Here is a 26,554-nt window from a genome sequence, read left to right on the forward strand (position 1 = left end):
CGACTGACACTTGATCCACTTGGCTCACCTCATTCCCAAGAACCAGGTCTAGCAGTCCCTCCTTTCTCGTTGGACTGGAAACATACTGCTGTAGAAGATTCTCCTGAACACACTCTAGTAACTCTTGCCCCTCTCTGCCCTTTATACTACTGCTATTCTAGTCTATATTTGAATAATTAAAGTCCTCCATTATAACTACTTTATAATTCTTGCACCTTTCTGTAATTTTCTTTAAAATTTGTTCCTCTGCATCTTTCCCAAGAGTTGGTGGCCTATCGACTACACCGAGCAATGTAATTGCACCTTTTTTGCTCAAGTCTAATAGATTGTCCTTGACCCCTCTGGGGCATCATCTCTCTCTCCAGCACTACAATGAGTGATGAGTGAACGAGCGAGTTAGGCTACAAATAGTAGAGTTTTGGATGAGCACAAGTTTACACAGAGTCCAAGGTGGGAGGCCAGCCAGGAGAGCATTGAAATAGTCAAGTCTAGAGATAACAAAGGCATGAATGCGGGTTTCAGCGGCAGATGTATCCTGTATCCTTTAATATTGTTTCTTTTTCAAACACTTCTTGAACACTTATCCAATTCCCTATGCAGTCTTGTCATAGACAATCCACTGTTCTAAATTTTCACTGCCTCTCCATTTCCGTAGTGATGATACGGGTCTCTGATCTGTTGTTACTGCTTTCCCAACGAGTGCCAACAGTGTTTCACCATTTACCGTTTCAAAACCTTCCAACATTTTGCAAGCCTCTATAAGATCCCATTTTAACTTCTGTTCCAGTGAAAAAGCCCCAATTTTTCAAGCCTTGCTTCTTAACTTTCCCGTGGTTCTGTCATCCTTCGAATAAATGCAAACAATATTTGGACTGTGGCATAATCAGTGTCTCCTACATAAGCCTTGGAGGGGGTGCAGCGCAGATTCACCAAAATGATACCAGGGCTAAAACGGTTACATGTTGAGGACAGATTGGATAACTTGGCTGTGTTTCCTTGAGCATAGAAAATTAAGGGGTAATCTGATCATTTAAAATGTGAATAAGGTTCAGTCGGATAGATTCAGAGGAACTATTTCCTCTGGTGGGGAAATCCACACGAGGGGAGATAATCTTAAAATTACAGCCGGTCTGTTTAGGCATCAGGAAGCACTCTTTCCACACAGAGTATTAACTCTCTCCTCCATAAGATTGTGGAAGCAGTTGGAGATTTCAAGACATAGATTGATAGATTTTTTATTGGGTAAAGGTATCAGTAAATTTGTAACTAAGGCAAGTGAATGGAATTAAGGTGGATAGATTTGATTGTCAGAGCAGGTTTGAGGGGCCAAATGGCCGACTCCTGTTCCTATGTTCCCATAAGCTGGCCGTTCCTTGAAAAAACACGGGTTTAATCATTCCGTGTGAAAAGGATTAAAAGATTCTTTATCTATATACATGTAAAATTGGACAAGGTTTTTTTTAAAAATTGCATTTACATAGTGCCTTTCATGATCTCAGGACCTCCCAAAGCACTTTGCAGCCAATGAAGTACTTTTGAAGTGCATTCACTGTTGTGCTGTAGGAAACATTAAAATAATGTTTTAGGGCGGCACAGTGGCGCAGTGGTTAGCACCGCAGCCTCACAGCTCCAGGGACCCGGGTTCGATTCCGGGTACTGCCTGTGTGGAGTTTGCAAGTTCTCCCTGTGTCTGCGTGGGTTTTCTCCGGGTGCTCCGGTTTCTTGCAGGTTGATAGGTAAATTGTCCATTATAAATTGTCACTAGTATAGGTAGGTGGTCGGGAAATATAGGGACAGGTGGGGATGTTTGGTAGGAATATGGGATTAGTGTAGGATTAGTATAAATGGGTGGTTGATGTTCGGCACAGACTCGGTGGGCCGAAGGGCCTGTTTCAGTGCTGTATCTCTAATCTAATCTAATCTAATGTTTTGTTCCAGATTGAAAGTCTCGAAAGACGAAATAAGGTGTTTATTGGGTTCTACGCTGTGAGTGGGAGTGAGGTGTACATTCCATCCGCTGTGACTGAAGCAATTACAACATACGGTGTTGGAAACCTCAGCCGAGATATGCAACAACATGTACCTGAACTCCAGTCTATCCTGATTGCTGCCTCTCCGTGGGCCCCACCACCAGCCCGATGGTTCCAATTAAAGACAGGTAAACATTAAGGAAGAAGCATGCACCCAATAAAAGATTGTTAAGAGTTCAGCATGTACAAACACTGACATCTACCCAGAAATGTGGAAAATTGTCCGGGTATGTCCTGTCCACAAAAAGCAGCACAAATCCAGTCGGACTATTTACCACCTTATTAGTCCACTGTCGATCATCAGCAAAGTGATGGAAGGGGTCGCGACAGTGCTATCATGTGGCACTTACTCAGCGATACCCTGCTCACTGACACTCAGTTTGTGTTCTGCCAGGGCCACTCAGCTCCTGCCCTGATTACAGCCTTGGTCCAAGCATGGACAAAAGAGCTGAACTTCAAAAGTGAGATGAGATTGAATGCTCTTGAGATTTGGACACTTGACCGAGTAGGGCATCAAGGAGCCCCAGCAAAACTGGAATCAATGGGAATCGGAGGAAAACTCTCTGTTGGTTGGAGTCATACCTAGCACAAAGGAAGATTGTTGTGGTCGCAACTTTTCACATTAGGAAGTAGCCCATGTCCATATGTAGCAAGACCTGGATGACAGGTCTTTGGGATGGCGCAGTGGTTAGCACCGCAGCCTCACAGCTCCAGCGACCCAGGTTCAGTTCTGGGTATTGCCTGTGTGGAGTTTTCAAGCTCTCCCTGTGACTGCGTGGGTTTCAGCTGGGTGCTCCGGTTTCCTCCCACAGCCAAAGACTTGCAGGTTGTCAGGTAAATTGGCCATTGTAAATTGCCCCTAGTGTAGGTAGGTTGTAGGAGAATGGTGGGGATGTGGTAGGGATTATGGGATTAGTATAAATGGGTGGTTGTTGGTCGGCACAGACTCAGTGGGCCGAAGGGCCTGTTTCAGTGCTGTATCTCTAATAAAATAAAAATAAACATCCAGGCTTGGGCTGATAAGTGACAAGTAACATTTTCACCACACAAGTGCCAGGCAATGACCATCTCAAACAGGAGAGAACTACCTAACCACCTCCCCTTGATGTTTAATGGCATTACCCTCAATGAATCCCCCACTATTTACATCCTGGGAGCTTACTGTTGACCAGAAACTGAACTGGACGAGCCACATAAATACTGTGGCTGCAAGAGCAGGTCAGTGGCTAGGAATTCTGCAGTGAATAACTCACCTTCTGACTCCCCAAAGCCTGTCCACCATCTACAAGACACAAGTCAGGAGTGTGATGGAATACTCTCCACTTGCCTGGATGGGTGCAGCTCCAGCAACACTCAAGAAGCTCGATACCATCCAAGACAAAGCAGCTCGCTTGATTGGCATCCCATCCACCACCTTCTAGAACCATAGAACAGTTACAGCACAGAAAGAGGACATTCAGCCTATCATGCTTGCGCTAGCTGAAAAATTAGCCACCTATTCTAATCCCACCTTCCAGCACCTGGTCCGTAGCCTTGCAGGTTACAGCAATTCAAGTGCAGGTCCAGGTACCTTTTGAGTGAGTTGAGGGTTTCTTCCTCCACCACTGAACCTGGCAGTGAATTCCAGATACCCACCACCCTCTGGGTGAAAATATTTTTCCTCATGTCCCCTCTAATCCTTCTACCAATCACCTTAAATCTGTGCCCCCTGGTAATTGACCTCTTCACTAGGGGAAACAGGTCCTTCCTGTCTACTCTATCTAGGCCCCTGATAATTTTGTACACCTCAATTAAGTCACCCCTCAGCCTCCTCTGTTATAAGGAAAACAACCCTAGCCAATCCAATCTTTCCTCATAGCTGCAATTTTCAAGCCCTGAAAGCATTCTTGTAAATCTTCTCCTGTTCCGACCGAGGTGGGAGGAGTGCGCTGTTTATTCTAGTTCCACTTCTCCACGGGTCACAACATATATTTACATTTTTCCCACTTACTGATACGGTCAGTCATAGGCTCTGTTTTTATCCCAGAATAAAACACACCAACCAGCTTTCTTTAATAAACAACAAAATTATCAGTTTATTATAAAACAAATCTTTACCAGTAATGAAGCAAAGCATCAACACACAGATTGAAATATCAAAGTTCCCTTTTTGCCTTCGCCCCTCACACACATACACACACACACAAAATGCTTAAGAGCCAATAATAAACCTAGGGTTTCTTTATCCGCTGTTGAATATCTTTTTTGGTGTCAATTTAGCTTTTTGGAAATGTATCCCACTGTCCTTTCTATGTCCGATTCATCGTCTTGTAACAGGACTGCACCGATCCCCAGGTCATTAGCATCAATTACTACCTTGAAGGGTTTAGTGAAATTTGGAGCAGCCAACACTGGTTCATCAATCAAAATGGCTTTCAGTCTCTCAATAAATGCTTGGCACTTCCCTGACTGCACTACCTTGGTTTTATTTTTCTGTAGCAAATCTGTCAGTGGAGCAGCTTTAGTACTAAAATGTGATACAAACCTGCCATAGAAACAACACATCTCCAAAAACCTCATGATTTCTCACTTAGTCTTAGGGGTAGGGAACTCCACCAATGTTTTTGCTGTTCTTGGCAACACCTGTCCTCACCCTACTATATGCCTGAGGTAGGTTACTCTTGCTTTCGCAAATTCACTTTTGGCAAGGTTTAGTACCAAATCAGCCAATTGTAATTTTCTAAACAGAGCTTCGAGTTGTTCCAAATGATCCTTCCAATTGTCACTGTATACCAGCACATCATCAAGGTAAACTACACAGTTAGGAACCCTGGCTACCACTTGGCTCATTAGTCTCTGAGAAGTGGCTGGGGCATTTTATAACCCGAATGGCATCACTCGATATTGGAAAAGACCATCTGGTGTGACAAAGGCCGTGATTTCTTCAGCTCGGGGGTGCTAAAGCAACCTGCCAGTACCCCTGTAACAAATCTGTTTTTGTAAGAAACCTATCACCGCCCACTCCATAAATTCAATCTTCCAAGTGAGGATTGGGTAGGGGTGTACCTTTGTTACTGCATTAACCTTTCTGTTGTCTATGCAGAGTCTAGGTTTAAGCACCTAATACCACTGAGGAACTGCAGCTGCTTTGACTGGGTTCAATTAGGTGGCTGTCCAGCATGTATTGGATTTCTGCTTTTACTTGGGCCTGTTTCTTTGCATTTAAGCAATAAGGATGCTGTTTTATAGGAAAGGATTCCCCTACATCCACATCATGGGAAGATTTTACAGACCACCCCGATGTTGGGGGTCGTGGCGGAGGGATGGGGTTTGGGGTGGTGCGGAAAATGCCTCTGGCAGAGGCCCGCCACAGGCCTGGCCCAATACTGTCGGCGGTGCGGAGTCTCGTGGTGGCCCCCACCCCCCCGCCCCCTGCTTCTCGGCAACGGAAGCCAAAGGTAAAATAATTTAAACGAACAAATAGATTACCTACCAGCTCCCGCCATCCGTTCCAGAGCGATATTGGTAACGGTGGCCAGCACTCACGCACCTTCGGAGCTCTGTCCGAGGATCCGAAGCAGAACACTAGCGGGGAGTGAGGAGCAGGTAAGTTTTTCAGTGTGGAGTGGGGGGAGCGGCGTCAGAGACATTTCATTGGTGTAGGCGATGGTGGGAAGGGGTAAAGATTAAAGTTTATGACCTTTGCAGGGGGGGGAAGGTCAGGTGCACAAAGGAACTATTGTTGTGGGGGGGGGTGGGCTAGAGTGCAAGGAATTAAATCTATGCTTATTGGGGGGTTGGGAGAGGGGCAAGATCAATTAATTAAATTTTTTACAATCCATTCTCCTTTAACTATTGAAATGTAATGATAGGGCTCGAAGCCCTTTAAAATGGCGTCTGCCTGCACAAAGGCAGCTGACGCCATTGGCGGGAATGGACTACCCATCCCCTCCACATCATTGGGTGGGGAGGGGGGGGTGGTGTCCACCCTGGATATTTAAATGAGCTGCCATGTTTAATATCGCAGTAGCTCCGTGACGTGTGGTCCACATGGGTGGACCGCCATAGTGTATGTCTGCCGCCGATTTCGGCAGCAGGAATGTAAAATGCAGCCCCATGCCTGGCTAAGGTTGTACATCCTGGCTTATCCCTACAGACTCTTTTAAATGCTGTGAGTAGCTTTGTTGGGTCTTCTCGTTCTGCATCTAAATATGAAAGCATAATGTCCAAATTCCTTAGCAATTCAGTATTAGCTAACCGGATAGTAGGAGGTTCAATTTGAGAATTGTCTAGCCCTCTTTCTGCCTCATCTTCACGAACCCTTTCATCCTTCACTGTCCCCACTATCTGATATACCTGTGCTTGCTTATCCTCCTCCCGTTGATGATATTGATCAACACATTGATATGACACAGCCGATTCTTTTCCGGCAATCTGGGGTGTTAATCAAATAATTTTCTTTACCCATTCTCTTGACCATTTTATATGGACCACTGAACTGTGCTTTCAGCTGTTCACTCTGTAAAGGCAGTAATACTAACACCTGTTTGAAATGTTTGGGTCTTGGCATGCATGTCTGCCCATTTCTTCATAGTTGTTTGGGAAGCTTTAAGGTGTTCTTGAGCCACTTTGCAGGCTCTCGTGAGCCGTTCCCGGAACACGGATACATAATCTAGCACAGAGGATTCATCCCTCTGTTTCAAAAACTTTTCTTTGATGATTAGTTTTAGAGGACCTCTTATCTCATGTCCATAAACTAATTCAAAAGGACTAATCTGGTAAACTCATTTGGTGAATCCCTAGTGGCAAACAAAGTAAATTCCTCCCCTTTATCCCAATCATGGGGATTTTCATCATAGTATGCCCTGATCATTGTTTTGAGGGTCTGATGGTACCTTTCTAGAGCTCTTTGTGTCTGTGGGTGATATACTAAGACTGTGTTATACCCAAATTACCCATAACTTCCTGAAAAGTTTTAAACATAAAATTGGAACCTTGATCCGACTGAATCTCAATCGGTAATCCATATCTAGTGAAGAACTGGGTTAACTTCTCTACCCCTACCTTAGCAGAAATTATTCTCAAGGGAATGGCCTCTAGGAACTGAGTAGCCATATCCATGATAGTGAGTATATATTGGTGTCTCGCTTTTTTCAGTAAAGGTCCTACACAGTCTACCAAAACCCTACTAAATGATTCCCCAAAAACTAGTATGGGAATGAGAGGTGCCGGCTTTATGGCAGGTTGCAGTTTTCCCACAATCTGACATGTATGGCACGTTTTACAAAACTGCACCACGTCCTTCGAAAGACCTGGTCAGTAAAAATGTCAACCTAAATGTGATTGGGTCTTCTGGATCCCCACATGTACCTCTATAGGAATTTCATGCACTATCTTTAATATTTCCCAGAAATAGTTTGGCAGTACACTAGCTGGTGAACTACTGTCCATTCTTTGTCTGTAGGTCTCAACTTCCCCATCAGAATCCCATTTTTAATATCGTAGCCTCAGCTTCATTAGCGCTGATTGTGCCACGATATTTAACTCTGGATCAGCTTGCTGAGTCTTGATCAGAGAAGACTTATTGAATATTTCCTTCAGATTATCCAAATCCCCAAAGAAAGTTTCAGAAAAATCGGTTGTCTGTGGTGCCAATTTTACCTCCGGCAATGGTACTTGTTTAGCCATTGCTCGGGTTACTACACATGAAGGAAAAATTCCTGGAACCTTTTCCTGCAACGGTTCTGTCTCTTTAACGTCACTTGGTTTTTCTGTGTCTATTGGAGAAGCTACTACCTTTGCTGCAGCTAAATCATTCCCCAGGAGTAGGTCAACTCCGTCTCCTGGAAAACTATGGACAATTCCTACTGTAACCTTTCCATATATTAGGTCACACTCTAGGTTCAGCCGATACAAAAGTACGGGTATATACTCCTCACCAATACCATTCACTAAAACCTTGGCATTCAGTTATGCCTTTCCCCAGAAAAGAGTTTGGGTGGCTCTTGTATCCCTGAGTATAACTATAGGTTTACCTACCTCACTTGAGGGATAAGCAGTTACTTTTCCTTTTGACAAGACTTCCCTGTAACTGTCAGATATCTTATTCATAACCCCTGCAGTCACAGTGATTTTTGTATTTAGCCTTACAGCTGCAGTTAGAGCGACAGCCTGATCTGCTGTACTCTCAATCAGGACCCCTTTCTCTGCATTGGCTTTGTGCACCCCAATAAGTCCCATGGGTTTACCCTGCAACATCCAGCATTCTGCACGAAGATGTCCCACCTTGTGACAATGGTAACATTTAGGCTTGCGGACCTCACTTCCACCCTCAGCATCTTCCTTTCTGGCCTGAGGAGGAGATTCCAGGGCATTCCCAGCTGTCCGTTCTTGTCCCAGGCTACTTGCCTTCCTTTCACCCTCCCACCTTCTATCCTCCTTGAGTTTGTGGGGGTGATGGACAAAAGCTTATAAACCAGCTCATAATCGTCAGCAATTTCTGCAGCCTATTGGGCAATTGTAACCGTCTGGTTCTCTACATGAGTTCTTACTGATGGATGGAGTGAATTTTTAAATTCTTCCAGGAGTATTAATTCCTTAAGGTTCTCTTACATGGCCTCTACCTTTAGTCCCGGCATCCAACAATCAAAATTAATTTGCTTTACCCTCTCAAATTCTATATAAGTCTGTTCAGACAATCTCCGGAGGTTCCGAAATTTCTGCCTGTACGCTTCAGGGATTAACGCATATGCAGCGAAAATAGCCTTTTTTGCTATCTCATAATCTGCACAAGCCTCCTCAAGAAGTATGACATAAACTTCATGAGCTCTGTCCATCAACCTGCTTTGCATAAGCAGTGCCCAGCTTTCCTTCGGCCACTTCACCTGTCTGGCCATCTTTTCAAAAGAACTGAAAAATGCCTCTATGTCCCTTTCCTCAAACTTAGGGAGGGCTTGCACAAATAGAAACAGCTCTTCCCTGGGGTCCTGAGCTGGAGTCAGCTCTTTCCTCACCAGAATTTTCTTGAGTCAAGCCCATTCCTCTGTCTTAGTTCCATCTTTTTCAATTCGAATTCCCTTCCTTCTCTTTCATTTTATCTTTAACATCTTGTTCAACTTTTTTCATTGTCAGTTCTTTTTCCTGCTCAAGATTTCTCATTTCTGTTTCTTTTCCTTTGTCAAGCTTAAGTTTTTCCATTTCCTGTTCCTGCTCAAGCTGCTTCATCTGTAACTGAATTTTAGCTAATTCAACTGCACAATCCACTTCTTCCATTTTCAGATGTGTGCTATAACTTCAATTATGTCTGCATAATTGTCTCCTGGTTTTAACTCAACATCAACAGTTCTGCCAAATCCTTTAGTCTAACCTTGGTTAAGTTTCTCAAATCATTCAGGGATACATCCTCTTTCCCCAGAAAGGCTGCAGCAACTGATAGAGACATTCTGGCAGAGTAAACTTTCATCTACTGCACAAGATACCTGTTTTTTTCTTTGTTTCCTCTTTTCAATTATTATAACCCCACTTACAATTGCATGTCATTGGCATTGGGTTATCCCGCAAACAGCCCCTGATTATATGTTACGACTGAGGTGAGGGTAGTGCACTGTTTATTCTAGTTCCACTTCTCCACAGGTCACAACGGGTGGCACAGTGGCGCAGTGATTAGCACTGCAGCCTCACAGCTCCAGCGACCCAGGTTCAGTTCTGGGTACTGCCTGTGCGGACTTTGTAAGTTCTCCCTGTGACCGCGTGGGTTTCCGCCGGGTGCTCCAGTTTCCTCCCACAGCCAAAGACTTGCAGGTTGATAGGTAAATTGGACATTGTAGATTGCCCCTAGTGTAGGTAGGTGGTAGGAGAATGGTGGGGATGTGGTAGGGAATATGGGATTAATGTAGGATTAGTATCATGGGGCAGGATGTCAGAAATGCTCCATCCATCAATATTGGCGACCACGCACTGGAAGTGGTTCAAGAGTTCACCTACCTAGGCTCAACTATCACCAGTAACCTGTCTCTAGATGCAGAAATCAACAAGCGCATGGGTAAGGCTTCCACTGCTATGTCCAGACTGGCCAAGAGAGTGTGGGAAAATGGCGCACTGACACGGAACACAAAAGTCCGAGTGTAGCAGGCCTGTGTCCTCAGTACCTTGCTCTACGGCAGCGAGGCCTGGACAACGTATGCCAGCCAAGAGCGACGTCTCAATTCATTCCATCTTCGCTGCCTTCGGAGAATACTTGGCATCAGGTGGCAGGACTATATCTCCAACACAGAAGTCCTTGAAGCGGCCAACATCCCCAGCTTATACACACTACTGAGTCAGCGGCGCTTGAGATGGCTTGGCCATGTGAGCCGCATGGAAGATGGCAGGATCCCCAAAGACACATTGTACAGTGAGCTCGCCACTGGTATCAGACCCACCGGCCGTCCATGTCTCCGTTATAAAGACGTCTGCAAACGCGACATGAAATCGTGTGACATTGATCACAAGTCGTGGGAGTCAGTTGCCAGCATTCGCCAGAGCTGGCGGGCAGCCATAAAGACAGGGCTAAATTGTGGCGAGTCGAAGAGACTTAGTAGTTGGCAGGAAAAAAGACAGAGGCGCAAGGGGAGAGCCAACTGTGCAACAGCCCCAACAAACAAATTTCTCTGCAGCACCTGTGGAAGAGCCTGTCACTCCAGAATTGGCCTTTATAGCCACTCCAGGCGCTGCTTCACAAACCACTGACCACCTCCAGGCGCGTATCCATTGTCTCTCGAGATAAGGAGGCCCAAAAGAGAAGAAGTATAAATGGGTGGTTGTTGGTTGGCACAGACTCAGTGGGCTGAAGGGTCTGTTTCAGTGCTGTATCTATAAAATATATTGAATTGTTTTCCCACTTACCCATATGGTCAATCATAGATTCTATTTTTATCCCAGAATAAAACACACCAACCAGGTTTCTTTAATAAACAACAACATTATCAGTTTATTAGAAAACAAGTCTTATCCAGTAAGGAAGCAAAGCATAAACACACAGATCGAAATATAAAACCCTTTTTACCTTAGCCCCTCACATACACACGTGCACATACCAGTTAACCGAAAAAATAGATATTTACTCTTTAGAGTTCTAGTACAAACAAACCTCAAAAAAGAATACGTTGGCCAAAATTCTTGCTAATTCTTGAAAAAATAAATTTGGCATCCCAAATACTTATAGGTGGCTGTCACTGGGATCTACCTGGAACAGTTCTTGACAGCTGACATTGAAGGTCAGTTTGGCCAGGCTTTCCCAGGAAAATGCCATAACAGGGGTTTCAGGCAGTTTCTTACACTTGCTTCTCAGCTTCTCAAGAGATGTAAAACTGGCAGGCTTTTTCAAAGAGCTGGAACAGACTGAGCTGGGTATTGCTCCCTTCGCAAGTTTTCTCGAACTGTCTTTTCAAACCATTGTCCATATGTCAACTCACTGTCCAAAGTGAAACCAAAAACAATATCCCAAGGGTCAAGCCTCCAGACCCCTATAAATTTGACTTCTCACTTCTTTGTAAACATCTTTCCACAAGTCAGAAACAACCCCTGCTGGGTAATTATTTGAAGACAGCTGCTTTCCAGTAACTGTTTACAATCCAGACTTCTCAGTGACCTTTGTTAAAAAAAAAATCTATGGACTCCTTTTCAGTTATAAACACAAATCCTCAAAATTTATCCAAAAAAATGCACTTGTAAGTCTCCTCTGTACTCAGTCCAGAGCAATTATGTCCTTCCAGTAATGTGGTGACCAGAATTGTACGCATTACTCCAGCTGTGGCCTAACCAGCATTATATACAGTTCTAGCATTACATACCTGCATTTGTATTCTATACCTCAGCCAATAAAGGAAAACATTCCATATGCCTTCTTCACCACTTTATCTACCTGTCCTGCCACCTTCAGGGACCTGTGGTCATGCACTCCAAGGTCTTCCACTTCCTCAACCCCTCTCAATATCCTCCCGTTTATTGTGTATTCCCTTGTTCTGTTTGCCTTCCATAAATGCATGACCTCACACTTCTCTGGATTGAATTCCATTTGCTATTTTTCTGTCCACTCAACCAAACCATTGATATCATTCTGTAGTCTACAGCTATTCTCTTCACTATCTACTACATGGCCAATTTTTGTGTCATCTGCAAAATTTCCCAATCATGCCTCCCACATTTAAGTCTAAGTCATTAATATATACCACAAATAGCAAGGGACCAACTTGCCAAGTAGCCCTGTGGAACGCCACTGGAAACCACTTTCCATTCACAAAAACATCCATTGACCATTGCCCTTTGTTTCCTGTCACTGAGCCAATTTTGGATCCAACTCGCCACATTTTCCTGTATCCCATGGGCTTTTACTTTTCTGACTAGTCTGCCATGTGGGACCTTGTCAAATGTCTTACTAACATCCATGTAGACAACATCAATTGCAGTACCCTCATCAATGCTCCTTTTTGCTTCCTCAAAAAATGCAATTAAGTTAGTAAGACATGAACTTCCCTTAAGAAATCCACGCTGACTATCCTTGATTAATCCGTGCCTTTCTAAGTGACAGTTTATCCTATCACTCAGAACTGATTCTAATAATTTGCCCACCACCGAGGTCAGACTGACCGGCCTATAATTTTTTTGGTCTGTCCCCCGCACCCTTTTTAAACAATAGTACAACGTTTGCAGACCTCCAATCCTCTGGTACCTCGCCTGTATCTAGGTGATCCTCAGAGCATCTGCTATTTTCTTCCTGGCTTCCTTTAACAGCCTGAGATACAATCCATCCGGCCCTGGTGATTTATCCACGTTCAAGGATGTCAGACCCTCCAGTAATTCCTCTCTCATTATGGTTATCCTATCTAATATTTCACACTCCTCTTTAACTACAATCATCCCTCTCCTTTGTGAAGACAGAGACAATGTACTCATTCAGAACCCTACCCACATCTTCTGCATCCACGTACAAGTTACCTTGTACATCTCTGATAGGCCCTACCCTTTCCTTAGTTATGACCAGACGCATGGGACCCTCCCTCCCAACAACCCCTCATGCCCCCACAGCCATGTAATCTCATGGGAGAAGCAAAACTCAAGAGGGAAAAGAAACAGGGTCAATAAGGGGGGGAAAATATTCCAGAAAATTCCTCTCTGACCTCCCTCAGGTGATCAAATCCAGTCCAAGAGATCACATTCCTGACAGGCACAGCTTTGTTGAACTTTATGAAATCAGCGGCACTTTGTCATTTTCCTGTTCAGCAATTCCAAAAAGCTTCTGTGCCTCATTGTAAACTGGTCTTGTTCCAGTCAACTATTGCATTGAAAGATTAATTTTCTAATGCAGGTCTGAGCCAGCTGAGACAGATGCATTTGACAACAGCTGCTATTAACTCTTAACTACTTCCGTCGAGACTGGACATTTAAAAACAAAGGAAGTCTACTTCTAAAGCAAAATACTAAGCCTGGCTTGGAATAATAAAAAATAAGTTACGTTTATTATGCTGCTCATTGAAGAAATGTCCCAATGTGTTGGGACTGCCCAGACGGCTGTCATAGTATTTCCTAGTCCTATACTTTGCTATGAACGTGGCACCCAAGATGAATTGGCTACTTCTTGCTGATTTTGGTTGAGGAAAAAAATTGGCGGCGATAACTCCCTGCACTCCTTTAAATATTTGAGGTTAAATGTTTAGCTGAACAGGGCAAGTGGGGCCTTTGTTTCACAACCTGACCTGAAGGACAGTATCTCTGACAGTGTAGGACACTCTCGGTATGGTACAAAATGTCAGATGACACAAAACCTGGAAAAACTGTGAGGAGGATAGTGATAGACTTCAAGAGGGTATCGACGGGCTGGTGGAATGGATGAACATATGGCAGATGACATTTAACACAGAGAAGTGTAAATCGATACACTTTGGGAGGAAGAACGAGGAAAGGCAATATAAAATAAAGGATACAACTCTAAAGGGGGTGCAGGAGCAGAGGGACCTGGGGATATATGTGCACAAATTGCTGAAGGTGCCAGGGCAGGTTGAGAAAGTGTTTAATAATGTACATGGGATCCTGGGCTTTATAAATAGCAGCATTGAGCACAAAAGCAAGGAAGTTATGGTGAACCTTTATAAAGCACTGGTTTGGTTGTAACTGAAGTATTGCATCCATAGCGGGAACAGGTTACTGAGTTGGATGATCAGCCATGATCATAATGAATGGTGGAGCAGGCTCAAAGGGCCGAATGGCCTACTCCTGCTCCTATTTTCTATGTTCCTATATTTCTAATTCTGGCATCACACTTTAGGAAGGATGTGAAGGCATTGGAGAGGGTGCAGAAAATGTTTATAAGAATAGTCCCATGGATGAGGGACTTCAGTTCCGAGAATACAATGTTTGCTTGATTGGCACCCCATCCACAAACATTCACTCCCTCCATCACCGATGCACCGTGGCAGCAGTGTGCACCATCTACAAGATGCACTGCAGCAACACACCAAGGCTCCTTAGACAGCACCTTCCAAACTCGCGACCTCTACCACCTCGAAGGACAAGGGTGGCAAATGCATGGGAACACCACCACCTGCAAGTTCCCCTCCAAGTCACACACCATCCTGACTTGGAACTATATCACCGTTCCTTCACTGTCGCTGGATCAAAATCCTGGAACTCCCTTCCTAACAGCACTGTGGGTGTGCCAGCTCACATGGACTGCAGCGGTTCAAGAAGGCAGCTCACCACCACCTTCTCAAGGGCAATTAGGGATGGGCAATAAATGCTGGCCTAGCCAGCAACACCCATACTCCATGAATGAATTAAAAAAAAATACAGTGGAAATGCTGGAGATCTCTCCTTAGAGAAGAGATGGTTGAGCGGAGATTTAATAGAAGACTTCAAAACCATGAGGGGTCTGGACAGAGGAGATAGGGAAAAATTGTTCCCATTGGTGGAAGGGTCGAAAACCATAGGACACAGATTTAAAGTGATTGACAAAAGAACCAAAGGCGACATGAGGAAAAACATTTTTTAAACAGTGAGTGGTTAGGATCTGGAATACACTGCCTGAGAGTGTGCTGGAGGCAGATTCAATCGCAGCTTTCGAAAGGGAATTGGATAATTACCTGAAGAGAAAAAATTTGCAGGGCTACGGGACAAAGGCAGAGGAGTGAGACTAGCTGAGTTGCTCTTGCAGCGAGCCGGCATAGACACGATGGGCCGAATGGCCTCCTTCTGTGCCGTAACCATTCTATGATTCTATGCCAGCCGAGGTTGCTTGCTGGTGTGGGAATTGAACACCCAAGCTTCTGATTCAAAGGTGCTCTCACTGAGAAAAGCTGACCTTTATTATAAACTAAAGCAAAATACTGCACATGCTGGAAATCTGAAATAAAAATAAAAAGTGCTGGAAAACATTCAGCAGGTCTGGCAGCACCTATGGAGAGAGAGAGAGAGGTACAAAACAAAGTTAATGGCCAGAATTTTATGCCCCCCGCAGGAACAGGCTGGTAATGGGGTTGGGGACGGGAATCGTAAAATTGAGTGAGAGGCGGGGGGCTGTTACCATTGCCTTCCCGCCCCCGCTGCAGTTTTATGAGGGGCAGTGGTGGCCAGAAACGGCCCACCTGCTCCAGGCCAATCAAGTTCCTTAATTGGCCAATTAACTGCCACTTATGGGCCTCCTGCCGTCACCTCTGGTATTTTACCAGCGGCTGGTGGGAGGCTGAGGTCCTCCAGGAGGCTGCCAAGTAAAACCCGGCAGCCTCCATGCGGGCTGGGGAGGGCCCTCCTGATCAGGCACCCTGTGTCCCACTGCCCACCTGCCCCCACTACACCACACTTCCCCCCCCCCCCACAACTGACTCCCCTTGCCTTGCCGGGGCCCGGCTGATTGTCCCCGGCGAGACCCCAGAAACTTACCTTGTTTCCGGGCCGGGGTCCCTCTTGTTGCCGAAGCTGGGTGCAATTCCAGCAGCGACCACTGCTCCCAGTGGCGCTGCTGAGACTGAGAGCTGCTGGCCCGCCATAATATCCTGGCATTGCTCCCCAGACCCGACGGAGGCGAGCTCGCCCCTGATTTTTTTGGAGCCGGTGGGTGGGGCCTCACACCCAACGTAAAATTCAGCCCAACGTTTCAGGTCGATAACCTTTCATCAGAACTGACTTCCAAGCACTTTACAGCCAAGGAGATGCTTGTGAAATGTAATCACTGATGAAGTGAAGGAAATGTGACAGTGTTTGATTGGAAGACCCCTCTACCCCCCACTCCTCACTCCCCGTGGAAATTTATCTCCTTCCTGGCCATTGTGATTCAGTTAGGCACTGAGCTGCCAACCTGGGACTTAACAGGTGACATTCAATGGCTAAATATAAAATGAGTCCATGAATGTTACCGAGGAACCAAGATGAAGGGCCAAAGCTCACAGTTTGAGGACACCAGTAAGGTTGGAAGGCAGAGAAAGGGCAAGAGTGCGGCCAAGCTTGGATTATTGAAGCCTGACAAGTGTAGGTGGAAAAGGAAAAGCGAAGGGGACTGTTTTGAGATCTGGGAAATAATAAGTTTACCCTGCGCGATAGTGCTAACTCCAATTAATTACATTAGCATTGTAAAAAGAGCAAGCATCACATCACTGCTTGACTTTGTGTTGTAAGCCCTGGGGCAAAGAGAGCGGTTGACTAATTACTGAGCTTCTCAAGATAAACCAATAAATTTATGGAAATGACATGAACAGTGATCAGTATCCACCTCCAAGTATCAGCCTTCAACTGGAAAAGTGAATGAATCAGTTGCAAGCTCTTCTGCTAATGCTGTCTCCTTGTTCAGTTGACAGGAGATGCGTCTGTCTGGTAAGATTGGAGTAATGTACTGTTACACTCCCCTAGTTCCCCCCAATGACTCCTTCAACCTTCTTGAGGTGCAGACACTGATTCAGTTGTGGGGCTAGATTTTTGTTACAGAGGCAGGAAACAGGATCCCGATCTGGTTTTGGGTCAGAAACCTGCCTCCGGTGGGAAACTCACTCAAGTTCAAATTTTTACGTGAGGAAACCCTTAATTGGTATGGAGACAGGTTTCCTGTCCACTTCGAGCCAGTGGGGCCGGGAATGGTGGTAGTTCAGATGAAAAGTGGAGCTAATATAGACACCCCACAGCAGCCTTCGTTGAAGCTGAAGGAGAGAACTGCGATTTGTGCCAAAATCTTCCACTGCACCAGAGGGAAGCGAGATGTCACAGGGGAGCCGGAGGCCAGGCACCCAGGGCTGGGCAGATTTTCGCTTCATCGATGCCCACCTGGATCTAATGCTGGAGGCCATGAGGGAGAGGAGGAAGGTCCTGTTCCTGGAGGCTGGCAGGAGGAGGCCACTTGGTTGTGCAGAAGGGGCATCTCTTCTGTTTAGTGTTATCCCCGTTAACCTCCTCTTACTCTTCCTCTCTTAACTCTTGCTCCTACTCCTCTCCCGATGTACTGTCTCCTTCTAAGTCCTCACTGTCCTCAAGGTCTACACTGCTGTGGTGGGCAATGTTGTGGAGAGTGCAGCAGACCACCACAATCAGCGAGACCCTTGCAGGAGAGTACTGGAGGATACAACCGAACCGATCCAGGCTCCTATAATCTCTACTTCGGAGGCCTGATGGCATGCTCAATGGTTGGCCTGCTGAGCAGGTGCCATTGGTTATATCGCCTCTGTCTGGGGCTACTGTAGAGGGGTGAGTGGCCATCTCTTCAAGGGATTCCCTTGCCCCTTGGATCCATCCACACGCTTTGGGGGATGGAGTGAAGATCTGAAGCAACCTGGACTGTCGGAGGATGAAGGAAAACGAGCGCACACATGAAGGACGCTCTTGTGGTCATCGACCAGTTGGACATTGAGAAGGTGGAAGCCCTTCCTGTTGATGGATCTCAGTGGCTGGTCACTAGGTGCCTTGATGGCCACACGGGCACAAACGATGCTGCCCTGCCTGGAAGAATCCAGCGATGGAAGTGAAACCCAATGCCCTCTGTGCCTGTTCAAGCCCATCTGTGCCAAAGTGGATGTAGTCTCCCTGCCTTCTGAATATGGCATCCATGACTTGCCCGATGGTGTGACGAGCGGCCGACTGTGAGATGAAACCTAGATCCACAGCTGATCCCTGAAACGACCCGGTTGTATCGAAAGTCAGGGTGATGGAGACCTTAAGAGCTGCAGATAAGGGACTGTCATGGGGGCAGTGAGGCCTCAGGCCATTGCGGATTAGAGCACAAATGTCTGAGATCGTCAGTCTGAATAGGTGCAGCCTCCTAAGGCACTGGCACTCTGTTATTTGCAAGTTGCTGATTCGTGGGCGGTAGACCTGATGTGTTGGGTAGTGCCTTCCTCCCCTTGCATCTCCTGTTGTGCTCCTCTGACCTCCTGCTGTCCAGGAGGTTGCATCTGTTGCAGCTCATCCTGGCTGTTCTGTCCAATGTCAGAGTAGCCTGTTCCCATCTGAACTCGCTCAGCTGGGCCTTGTGCATTCACCAGGCTTTCCCCTGTTAAACTCGGGTGCCCCAGTGATGCCACTGGGCTCACGTACTTCTCCAGATTCCTGCCACTCACTACTGAGAAAAGCAAGTCTTACAGCTCCAGCAGTGATGACTCTGTGGAACTTTTGGAGCAGCTGAGGTTTATTTTGGACTTCTACATTATGTAAATCAGCCCTTCCTATAGGCCTCATGGCCCTCCGCATGGTGCGCGACTTGTTTACCCTGTCGTGTTCCCCCCATGGTGTTCTCCCCGTTCCCTTCCTTTGAAAATCCCAAACAGCTGTTGACAGGCCTGTTAATGAACTCCACCATGAGCTCAACAGGCATTTAATTGGAGACATGCAGGATTGCTGTTCCCTCCCTCCTGGCATCTCTTTAAAAATGACTTTGTGTTCCGGAGGCGTTAGGATCTGGTGACGACCTCTGAGAGCGCGGTCTTCAAATCACGCATGCACCCACCCTCTCCGCCAGTGGGCTTTAAAAATTCGGCCTGTGGTCTCCAAGTTCTGATGTGTATGAGATTTATTTATTTATTTAGAGATACAGCACTGAAACAGGCCCTTCGGCCCACCGAGGCTGTGCCGACCAACAACCACCCATTTATGCTAATCCTATGTTAACCCCATATTCCCTACCACATCCCCCACTATTCTCCTACCTACACTAGGGGCAATTTATAATGGCCAATTTACCTATCAACCTGCAAGCCTTTGGCTGTGGGAGGAAACCGGAGCACCCGGCGGAAACCCACGCGGTCACAGGGAGAACTTATAAACTCCGCACAGGCAGTACCCAGAACTGAAGCCGGGTCGCTGGAGCTGTGAGGCTGCGGTGCTAACCACTTCGCCACTGTGCCACCCTAATTTGATTCTTGTCTACCATAAGAGCATGGCATAATTCATAGAAAGGCCTCAATTTCAAAGTTTTCATCTTTGTTCTCAAATCCCCCCAAGACCCGGTCCCTCCCTATCTCTTTAACCTCCTCCAGCCCCACAACATTCCGATATATATGCGCTCCTCCAATTCTTGCTTCTTGTGCATGCCCAGTTTTAATCACTCCACCATTGGTGGCTGTGCCTTCAGCTGCCTCGGCCCTAAGTGTTCTACTTCAGAAAGCCAGTTGGTGAAGGATAGAATTGGAGCCAATCTTTACACACTTTTACATTTATTTAGAGTTACACATTACAAGCATATACCTCCTCACCCAACAACAACCACAGTTTTAGTCTGTGTCTGTTTTTATAGGGACTCAAGTGAATCCCCAGTTAATGCCCCGCACCTGCATACAATTAAACACAATTAATAACCAATTAGATTAGATTAGATTAGATTTAGATTAGAGATACAGCACTGAAACAGGCCCTTCGGCCCACCGAGTCAGTGCCGACCATCAACCACCCATTTATACTAATCCTACACTAATCCCATATTCCTACCAAACATCCCCACCTGTCCCTATATTTCCCTACCACCTACCTATACTAGTGACAATTTATAATGGCCAATTTACCTACCAACCTTACCTACCAACAATTAATGCTAAGCTCTGGAATTCCCTCCCTAAAATGCTCTACCTCTCCCTCCTGCTTTAAGATGCTCCTTAAAAACTACCTCTTTGACCAACCTTTTGGCCACCTGTCCTAATATCTCCTTGTAGTGTCAAAAATGTTTTTATTGATAACACTTTTGTGAAGCCCTTTGGGGCATTTTGCTATGTTAAAGACGCTATGCAAATACAAGTTGTTGGTGTAGTGCCTCACCAAACTGACCAACTTAACACCCATCGTGCGAATGTTGTCTATGAGTGTATTATGACAAGAGGCTCTAGGACACACCTCCTGAGGTGATTTCCCAGAGGCTGTTAATGAAAATTACATTGCATCAGTTCCCGCAGTGTCAGTTATCACAAGGCATCGGGCCTGCTCTCCAGGTCTGCCTGACCTCTCCCAGATGGAACCGCATGCTTACCGCTAGAAACTTTAGGGTACATTTCCACAGAGCCGGTGTGAGTGAACCTGTTTTGAATCTAAACGCTTTGAAAGTTTAGGAGAAAGATTTGCATTGATGTAGTACCTTTCATGACCTCAGAACCTCAAAGCGCTTTACGGCCAGTGAAGTACTTTTGGGGGGTCGCTACTATTGCACTGCAGGGAACGTGGCAGCCAGTTTGCACACCATAAGATCCCACAGACAACAAGGTGATAATGGCTTGATAATCTGATTTTAGTGAATTGTTCACCGCTGCTGAAACCTGTTCCATAGGACAGAGTGGATCAGTGACCTGACAATTAAGTCTTAACTGGGTGCGACCACATTTCTATGGGGTCTGCAACTAATGATTTCTGTACAACTTAAACCGAGGTCCTGTCTAACAGCACTACTCGAACAGGCCAATATTTATTGCTCTACCATCAAGGGAATATCTTGTTGATCTCAATGCAGTTTGTGGAATCTTGCTGTGCTTCAGTTGGCTGCCGCATTTCCTACATTACAACACTGACTGCACTTTCACTAGCTGTAAAGCACTTTGGGATGTCCTGAGTTTGTGAAAAGCCCTATACAAATACAAGGCATTCTTTTTTCTTTAAAACCTCTTTCTTCCTTCATTACACTTGTGGGTGTTTGGATTTGAGAAATGCAGATAGGCTGTGCTTGGGGAAAACCATGGTGTCAAGCTGTGCCTATTTGACATGTTCCAGAATGTTGGAAAACTTTGAAGCATTTCATTCTTCCCTGTGAAATCGGGAGAGAATTATGTGAAATATCAGCAATGGAAACACATCTGGATTTGTCATTCTGTGCCTGCCGGAATGTGTAGAAGATAAATGCGCATTACTTTGGCATTGAAACTGACGCTGAAATAATTTAGGTTAGGATTGAATTTGGAACAGCTGAAGTGTACTGGTGCCAGTAAGAGAAAAAAAAAAGAATTTGCATTTCTATAGCACCTTTCATGACCTCAAGAGTGTCCCAAAGTGCTTTACAGCCAGTGAAGCATTTTTGAAATGTGGTCACTGTTGTAATGTCGGAAAAGCAGAAGCCAGTTTGTGCACAGCAAGCTCCCACAAACAGCAATGTGATCATGACCGAGTGCTGGAAATACTCAGCAGGTCTGGCAGCATCTGTGGAGAGAGAAGCAGAGTTAACATTTCAGGTCAGTATTTCCAGCATTTTCTGTTTTTGTTGCATGTTTTTAATGATGTTGGTTAAGGGATAAATGTTAGCTAGGGACACCGGCAACAAATCCCCTGTTCTTCAGAATAGTGCACTGGGATCTTTTACATTCGCCTGAGAGGGCAGATGTGAGCGTCTTGGTTTAATATCTCATCCGAAAGATGACACTCTGACAGCACAGCGCTGCCTCAGTACTGCACTGGAAGTGTCAGCCTGGACTATAAGCTCAAGTCACTGGAGTGAGTCTTGACCATATGATCTTCCGATTCAGAATATATGCACTTTTGGCCCTTTATTGGCTGTTTTTGACAGGTCCAGCAGTGTCAGATTTCTACGTGAGAGTATCTGGGTGCAGTAATGTGCCAGGTGCATTTTCATGCAGTGCTTTTTAATGAGAGCCCACCATTCCGCAATTGTTAATGTAACCATTAAAGTAAAATCTCAGTTTTCCCGAAGGCTTTGTTTGATCAGTCAAGTTTCTGTTTTGATTATATATATTGAGAAAAAAAAAGGTCAACATTGAACACGCCACTGCAGTCTAAGAAGATTGGACTAGTCACACGTCTGTTTGTTTTATCTCCCCTAGCCAGGCTGTGTGGGCAATGCAAGTGGTACAGGATTTAGCAGGGCTTGTCATCCAAAGGAGATTGCTGTGTTAGTTAATAACTCTTTCTCTGTGTTGTTGTTTCTGACCCAGTGCTCCAGTTTGTGAGTACAACGGACATCATCAAATTCTGCAGCTTTGTTCAGACCATGGAGGCGAGACTGCGGAGAGCATTCGAGGAGGCCGCTTCTCGGGCTTTCAATTTAAAAAGTGATTTAAGCGTTCAGGTAAAACCTTTTTGTTTTGAGGGGCGGGGTTTTCCTTCCCTTCCTTTGTGAGGGAGCACAGCAAAACAAATATGACTTGTGAAGTGAAGTGGTGTAGACTCTAATACTTGTGGCATTTTGTTTCAGAAGTGTGATTTGTGTTGTGTACTACATTGTGTTTAAATTACATTGCACCAGGATTGTAAAGATCAATTGTGATTCCATTATTTATTTTGCAGTACTACTTGCAGAATCAGTTTAAACTTTGCAGCATTATACACACATACTCTCAGTTTCTCTTGGACTTGCTTCTCTTCCTTTTTGTTTCTGTTTTTCTCTTGTTCTCTATCTCTCTTCAATCTTTATGATTTTCTCCACTCTATCTCTCTGTTTCTCTCCTTTCTTATTTATCTGCTTAGCTCTTTCTGTCTGTCTCCATTTATCTTTGTGTATCTCTCTGTCTTTCTCTCTTTGTCTCTGTTCTCTCTCTCTGTCTCTGCCTGTCTCTCTAACTCTCTCTCACTCTATCTTTTTTTTATTCATTTCATGGGATGTGGGCGTCTCTGACAAGGCCAGCATTTATTGCCCATCCCTAATTACCCTTGAGAAGGTGGTGGTGAGCTGCCTTCTTGAACCACTGCAGTCCTTGGAGTGTAGGTACACCCATAGTGCTGTTAGGAAAGGAGTTCCAGGATTTTGACCCAGCGACAGTGAAGGAACGGCGATATAGTTCCAAGTCAGGATGGTGTGTGGCTTGTAGGGGAACTTGTAGGCGGTGGTGTTCCCATGCATCTGCTGCCCTTGTCCTTCTAGGTGATAGAAGTTATGGGTTTGGAAGGTGCTGCCTAAGGAGCCTTGGTGCGTTGCTGTATGTGTGTTTATCACTCTTCTCCCTCTCAGTCATTCTCTCCATGTCTCTCTGTTTTCTCTGTATGTCTGTTTCTCTCCATGTCTCTCTGTTCTCTCTCTTTCTCTATCTCTCTATCTGTTTCTCTATTGCTGTCTGTCCCTCTCACTCTCTCTTTGTCCCCTCTCTCTTTTTCTCTGCGTCACTTTCTGTTTTCTTTCTCTGTTCTCTTGCTCTCTTGGTCTTTCTCTCTTGTGTGTCTCTGTTCCCTTTCTGTTTCTCTGTCTCTGTCCATCTCCCTCTCTCCGCAGTGGTTTATGCTCCGCAGCTATTACAGATTGGTCTAGCCGATAAGCAAACATTCCATCATTATTTGCTGATAGCATCTCAATAAAGTTCCTTAAGTTTCTGCTGCCTTAGCTCATCCTCCATATTTTGACCTTTATCCTTGCTGCTTTCTCTTTTGCTTTTTTTCTCTCTCTCCCTCAGTACCAGCTGTACTTTCCTGAATCCCAAATTGCTGCTCCCATTATTTTGTACCTGGGCATTACCATGAATAGCTGTACCTTCCCACAACACACACTGCGCCAACAATGGGGGAGCTTAATCATTTTCAAAATTGAAGGCGTTTAGTCAGATTTATTAATAGAGGCTTGTAGAATGAATTAGATGCGTGACTGGGAGCTGGTTTAATCGCAGCTCTTGCTTTTCTTAAATTTAATACATACACATGTTATAAAGACATGAAGATTGCTGAGAGAAATCCACTGGTGAGTCAGTCTGGAGAGTACAATTGGGCCTTTTGTGCTGCGTGACCTGTGTAATTCAAAGAATCTCTGCAGCGGACTAAGAGGTGTCTGCACAGTAAGCTAGATCCTGACACTGTATTGAAATCTGGCAGTCAGCCTGTGGGTTTACTAATCACGACAGCAACCTGTGGAGTGAAACACTTCAGTCAGCTCCCTGCAGCTGAATTTCAATAAAAGCATGAACCAAAGTACTTTTGGCTAAAATCGATTGCCTGTAGGAGCTTAGGAAATTGATGCAAAAATGGCCTTGTTGTTTAGTAAACTATCTTCAGTGGATTTCAAAATAGGAATGCACAGTGCTATGATCAGTGAGGAAATTGTTAGCACCAGTAATGCAATAGGGGCTGCGTGTTGCATTAAAACACTTTGGGCTTTAGCTTCTAGTATTACTTAGTGTTGAGGTCTGAGGTCTACTCCATACCCTGGTCCATTCTTTATCTTTCAATGGGATTATCTGCTCATTTATCGCATTGCTGTTTGTGGGGAGCTTGCTGTGTGCAAATTGGCTGCTGCGTTTCCTCCATTACAGCAGTGACTGCATTTGCAAAGTACCTCATTAGCTGCAAAGCATCTTGGGATGTCCTGAGACCGTGAAAGGCGCTATAGAAATGCAAGTCTTTCTTTCACGCAAGGTGACCCCGGCTTCCCAGTGTGGTTGGTTAGCTGTTGGAATGCACAAGGTTGGCACAAGTCTCATTAACAACTCAGTAAATATCCCCATAGCTGGAGCACCTGGAGTGGGTGCAGCAAGAGAGGATGTCGAAGGGAGGAGGGCAGTTTTGATCCAGGATGGCCCTCTTATTTATACACTCATACCTCGCCCCTGCTGTTCTTCCATTGTAACTTGGTACACACACTACCTTAAAAATAAATGATCCCGTCCACTAGCCACTGATGTCTCACATTCTACTGCCTAGAAGAACAAGGACAGCAGCTGCATGGGAACACCACCAGCTCCAAGTTTCCTTCCAAGTCACACACTACCCTGACTTGGAAATATATCGCCATTCCTTCATCTTTGCTGGGTCAGAATCCTGGAACTCATTCTCTATCAACATTGTGGGAGCACCTTCAGCACAGGGACCGCAGAATGCATGGCAAAGGTTCGGATAGATATCCCCTGGTTGCAAACAGAGAATAGGGAGGAGGCGATGCGAGAGAGTCCAAAGTTGAAGTCTCTGGTGAGATGAAGTGGTATGGTGGAGCCAGCTTGGAATACTGACAAACTAACATCCAGGTTCGGAGAGAGGTGTAAATATTTTAGTGGTGTTCTCAGAGTGCATCACACAACATGCCTGGAAACACAAAAGGGCAACAAGGGATGAGCAACAAATGCTGGTCTTGCTCACACCCATGAACGAATAAAAAAAAACCTGCCCCTTTTTGTGTTTGCAGATTGCCAGTACTCCAAGCTGGCTCCATCCTACCGACAATCCAACCACAGACTTCAACTTTTGACTCTCTTCTATTGTCTCCTCCCTACTCTCTGTTTACAACTAGGGAATATCTATCCGAACCTTTGCCACACCTCCTGAATTTCCTCTGTGCCCATTTTGGTTGCCATTCTGGAACTGCCTTCACTCTTTGTCTTTGGGTACTCCCTCTCCCACACTGCTACAACAACCCTTCACTATTTTTTCTACTCTCCTGCCACCATCCCAGATTAGATACCCTCTTGGATTAGCTCACAGCTTTTTCTGTGCCTCTCCAGCATTCCCCAAAGCTTCCATTCATTGCGTTTTGATGTAACTGAATGACATTGCCCAGCCACTTCAGTTGAGTGTTAGTTGTGTTGATGTGGAACAGGAGTCACATGTAGGCCAGACCAGACTGGATATAGAAGGCAGGATTCCTTCCCTCAAGGGCATTAGTGAACCACATTCCTGGTCACTTTTACTGATGCTAGTTTCTATTCTAAAATTTTTTTCAAGCCGAATTGAAATTCTCATACTGCTGCTGCTGGGATTTGAACTACTAGCTCTTTAGGTTATGAGCCAAGGCTGCTTTATTACTGGTCCAATATCATAACCAGTACACCATTGTACTCGATAGGAGGGAAGCTCCAGTCTGTAATTAACTTCGGAAAATGTACCCTGCAACATTCAGCACTTGGGACATTAGCACTCTCCGTGACCATGATGTCAATCAGTAAAGCCAAAAATGGTTGGTTACCACTTGGCTGCTTACCATGGCTTCATTGTGAAAGTCCTATTCCTAACGAAATGTTAGGTTTGATGCTCTGATTCATATTTTGTGACATAAAGCAGTCTGTGATTACCACAGTAAATTTATTGTTATTCTCTTTCCCCCTCAAGATAGGCTTTTCTCTGTCCATTTAATTTTCTGAGTAATTGAAATCGCCTTGACGACAGCACAGAGAGTGGCCTCCTTGACACATCTAATCATTTCC

The 26,554-nt window shown here is 45.2% G+C and overlaps 1 protein-coding gene across 1 annotated transcript in view; it reads left to right on the forward strand.

Annotated features, from left to right (window-relative positions):
• kiaa1549la (KIAA1549-like a) overlaps nt 1–26,554 on the forward strand; it is a 348,851-nt gene that overhangs the window by 127,797 nt on the left and 194,500 nt on the right. Inside the window, exons 5-6 of the mRNA XM_068046635.1 lie at nt 1,939–2,158; nt 22,376–22,509. Coding sequence (XP_067902736.1) covers nt 1,939–2,158; nt 22,376–22,509 — 354 coding nt within the window. The remainder of the gene's footprint in view (nt 1–1,938; nt 2,159–22,375; nt 22,510–26,554) is intronic.

Source organism: Heterodontus francisci, chromosome 14 (genome assembly GCF_036365525.1).
Source record: "Heterodontus francisci isolate sHetFra1 chromosome 14, sHetFra1.hap1, whole genome shotgun sequence".
Classification (NCBI taxonomy): Eukaryota; Metazoa; Chordata; class Chondrichthyes; order Heterodontiformes; family Heterodontidae; genus Heterodontus; species Heterodontus francisci.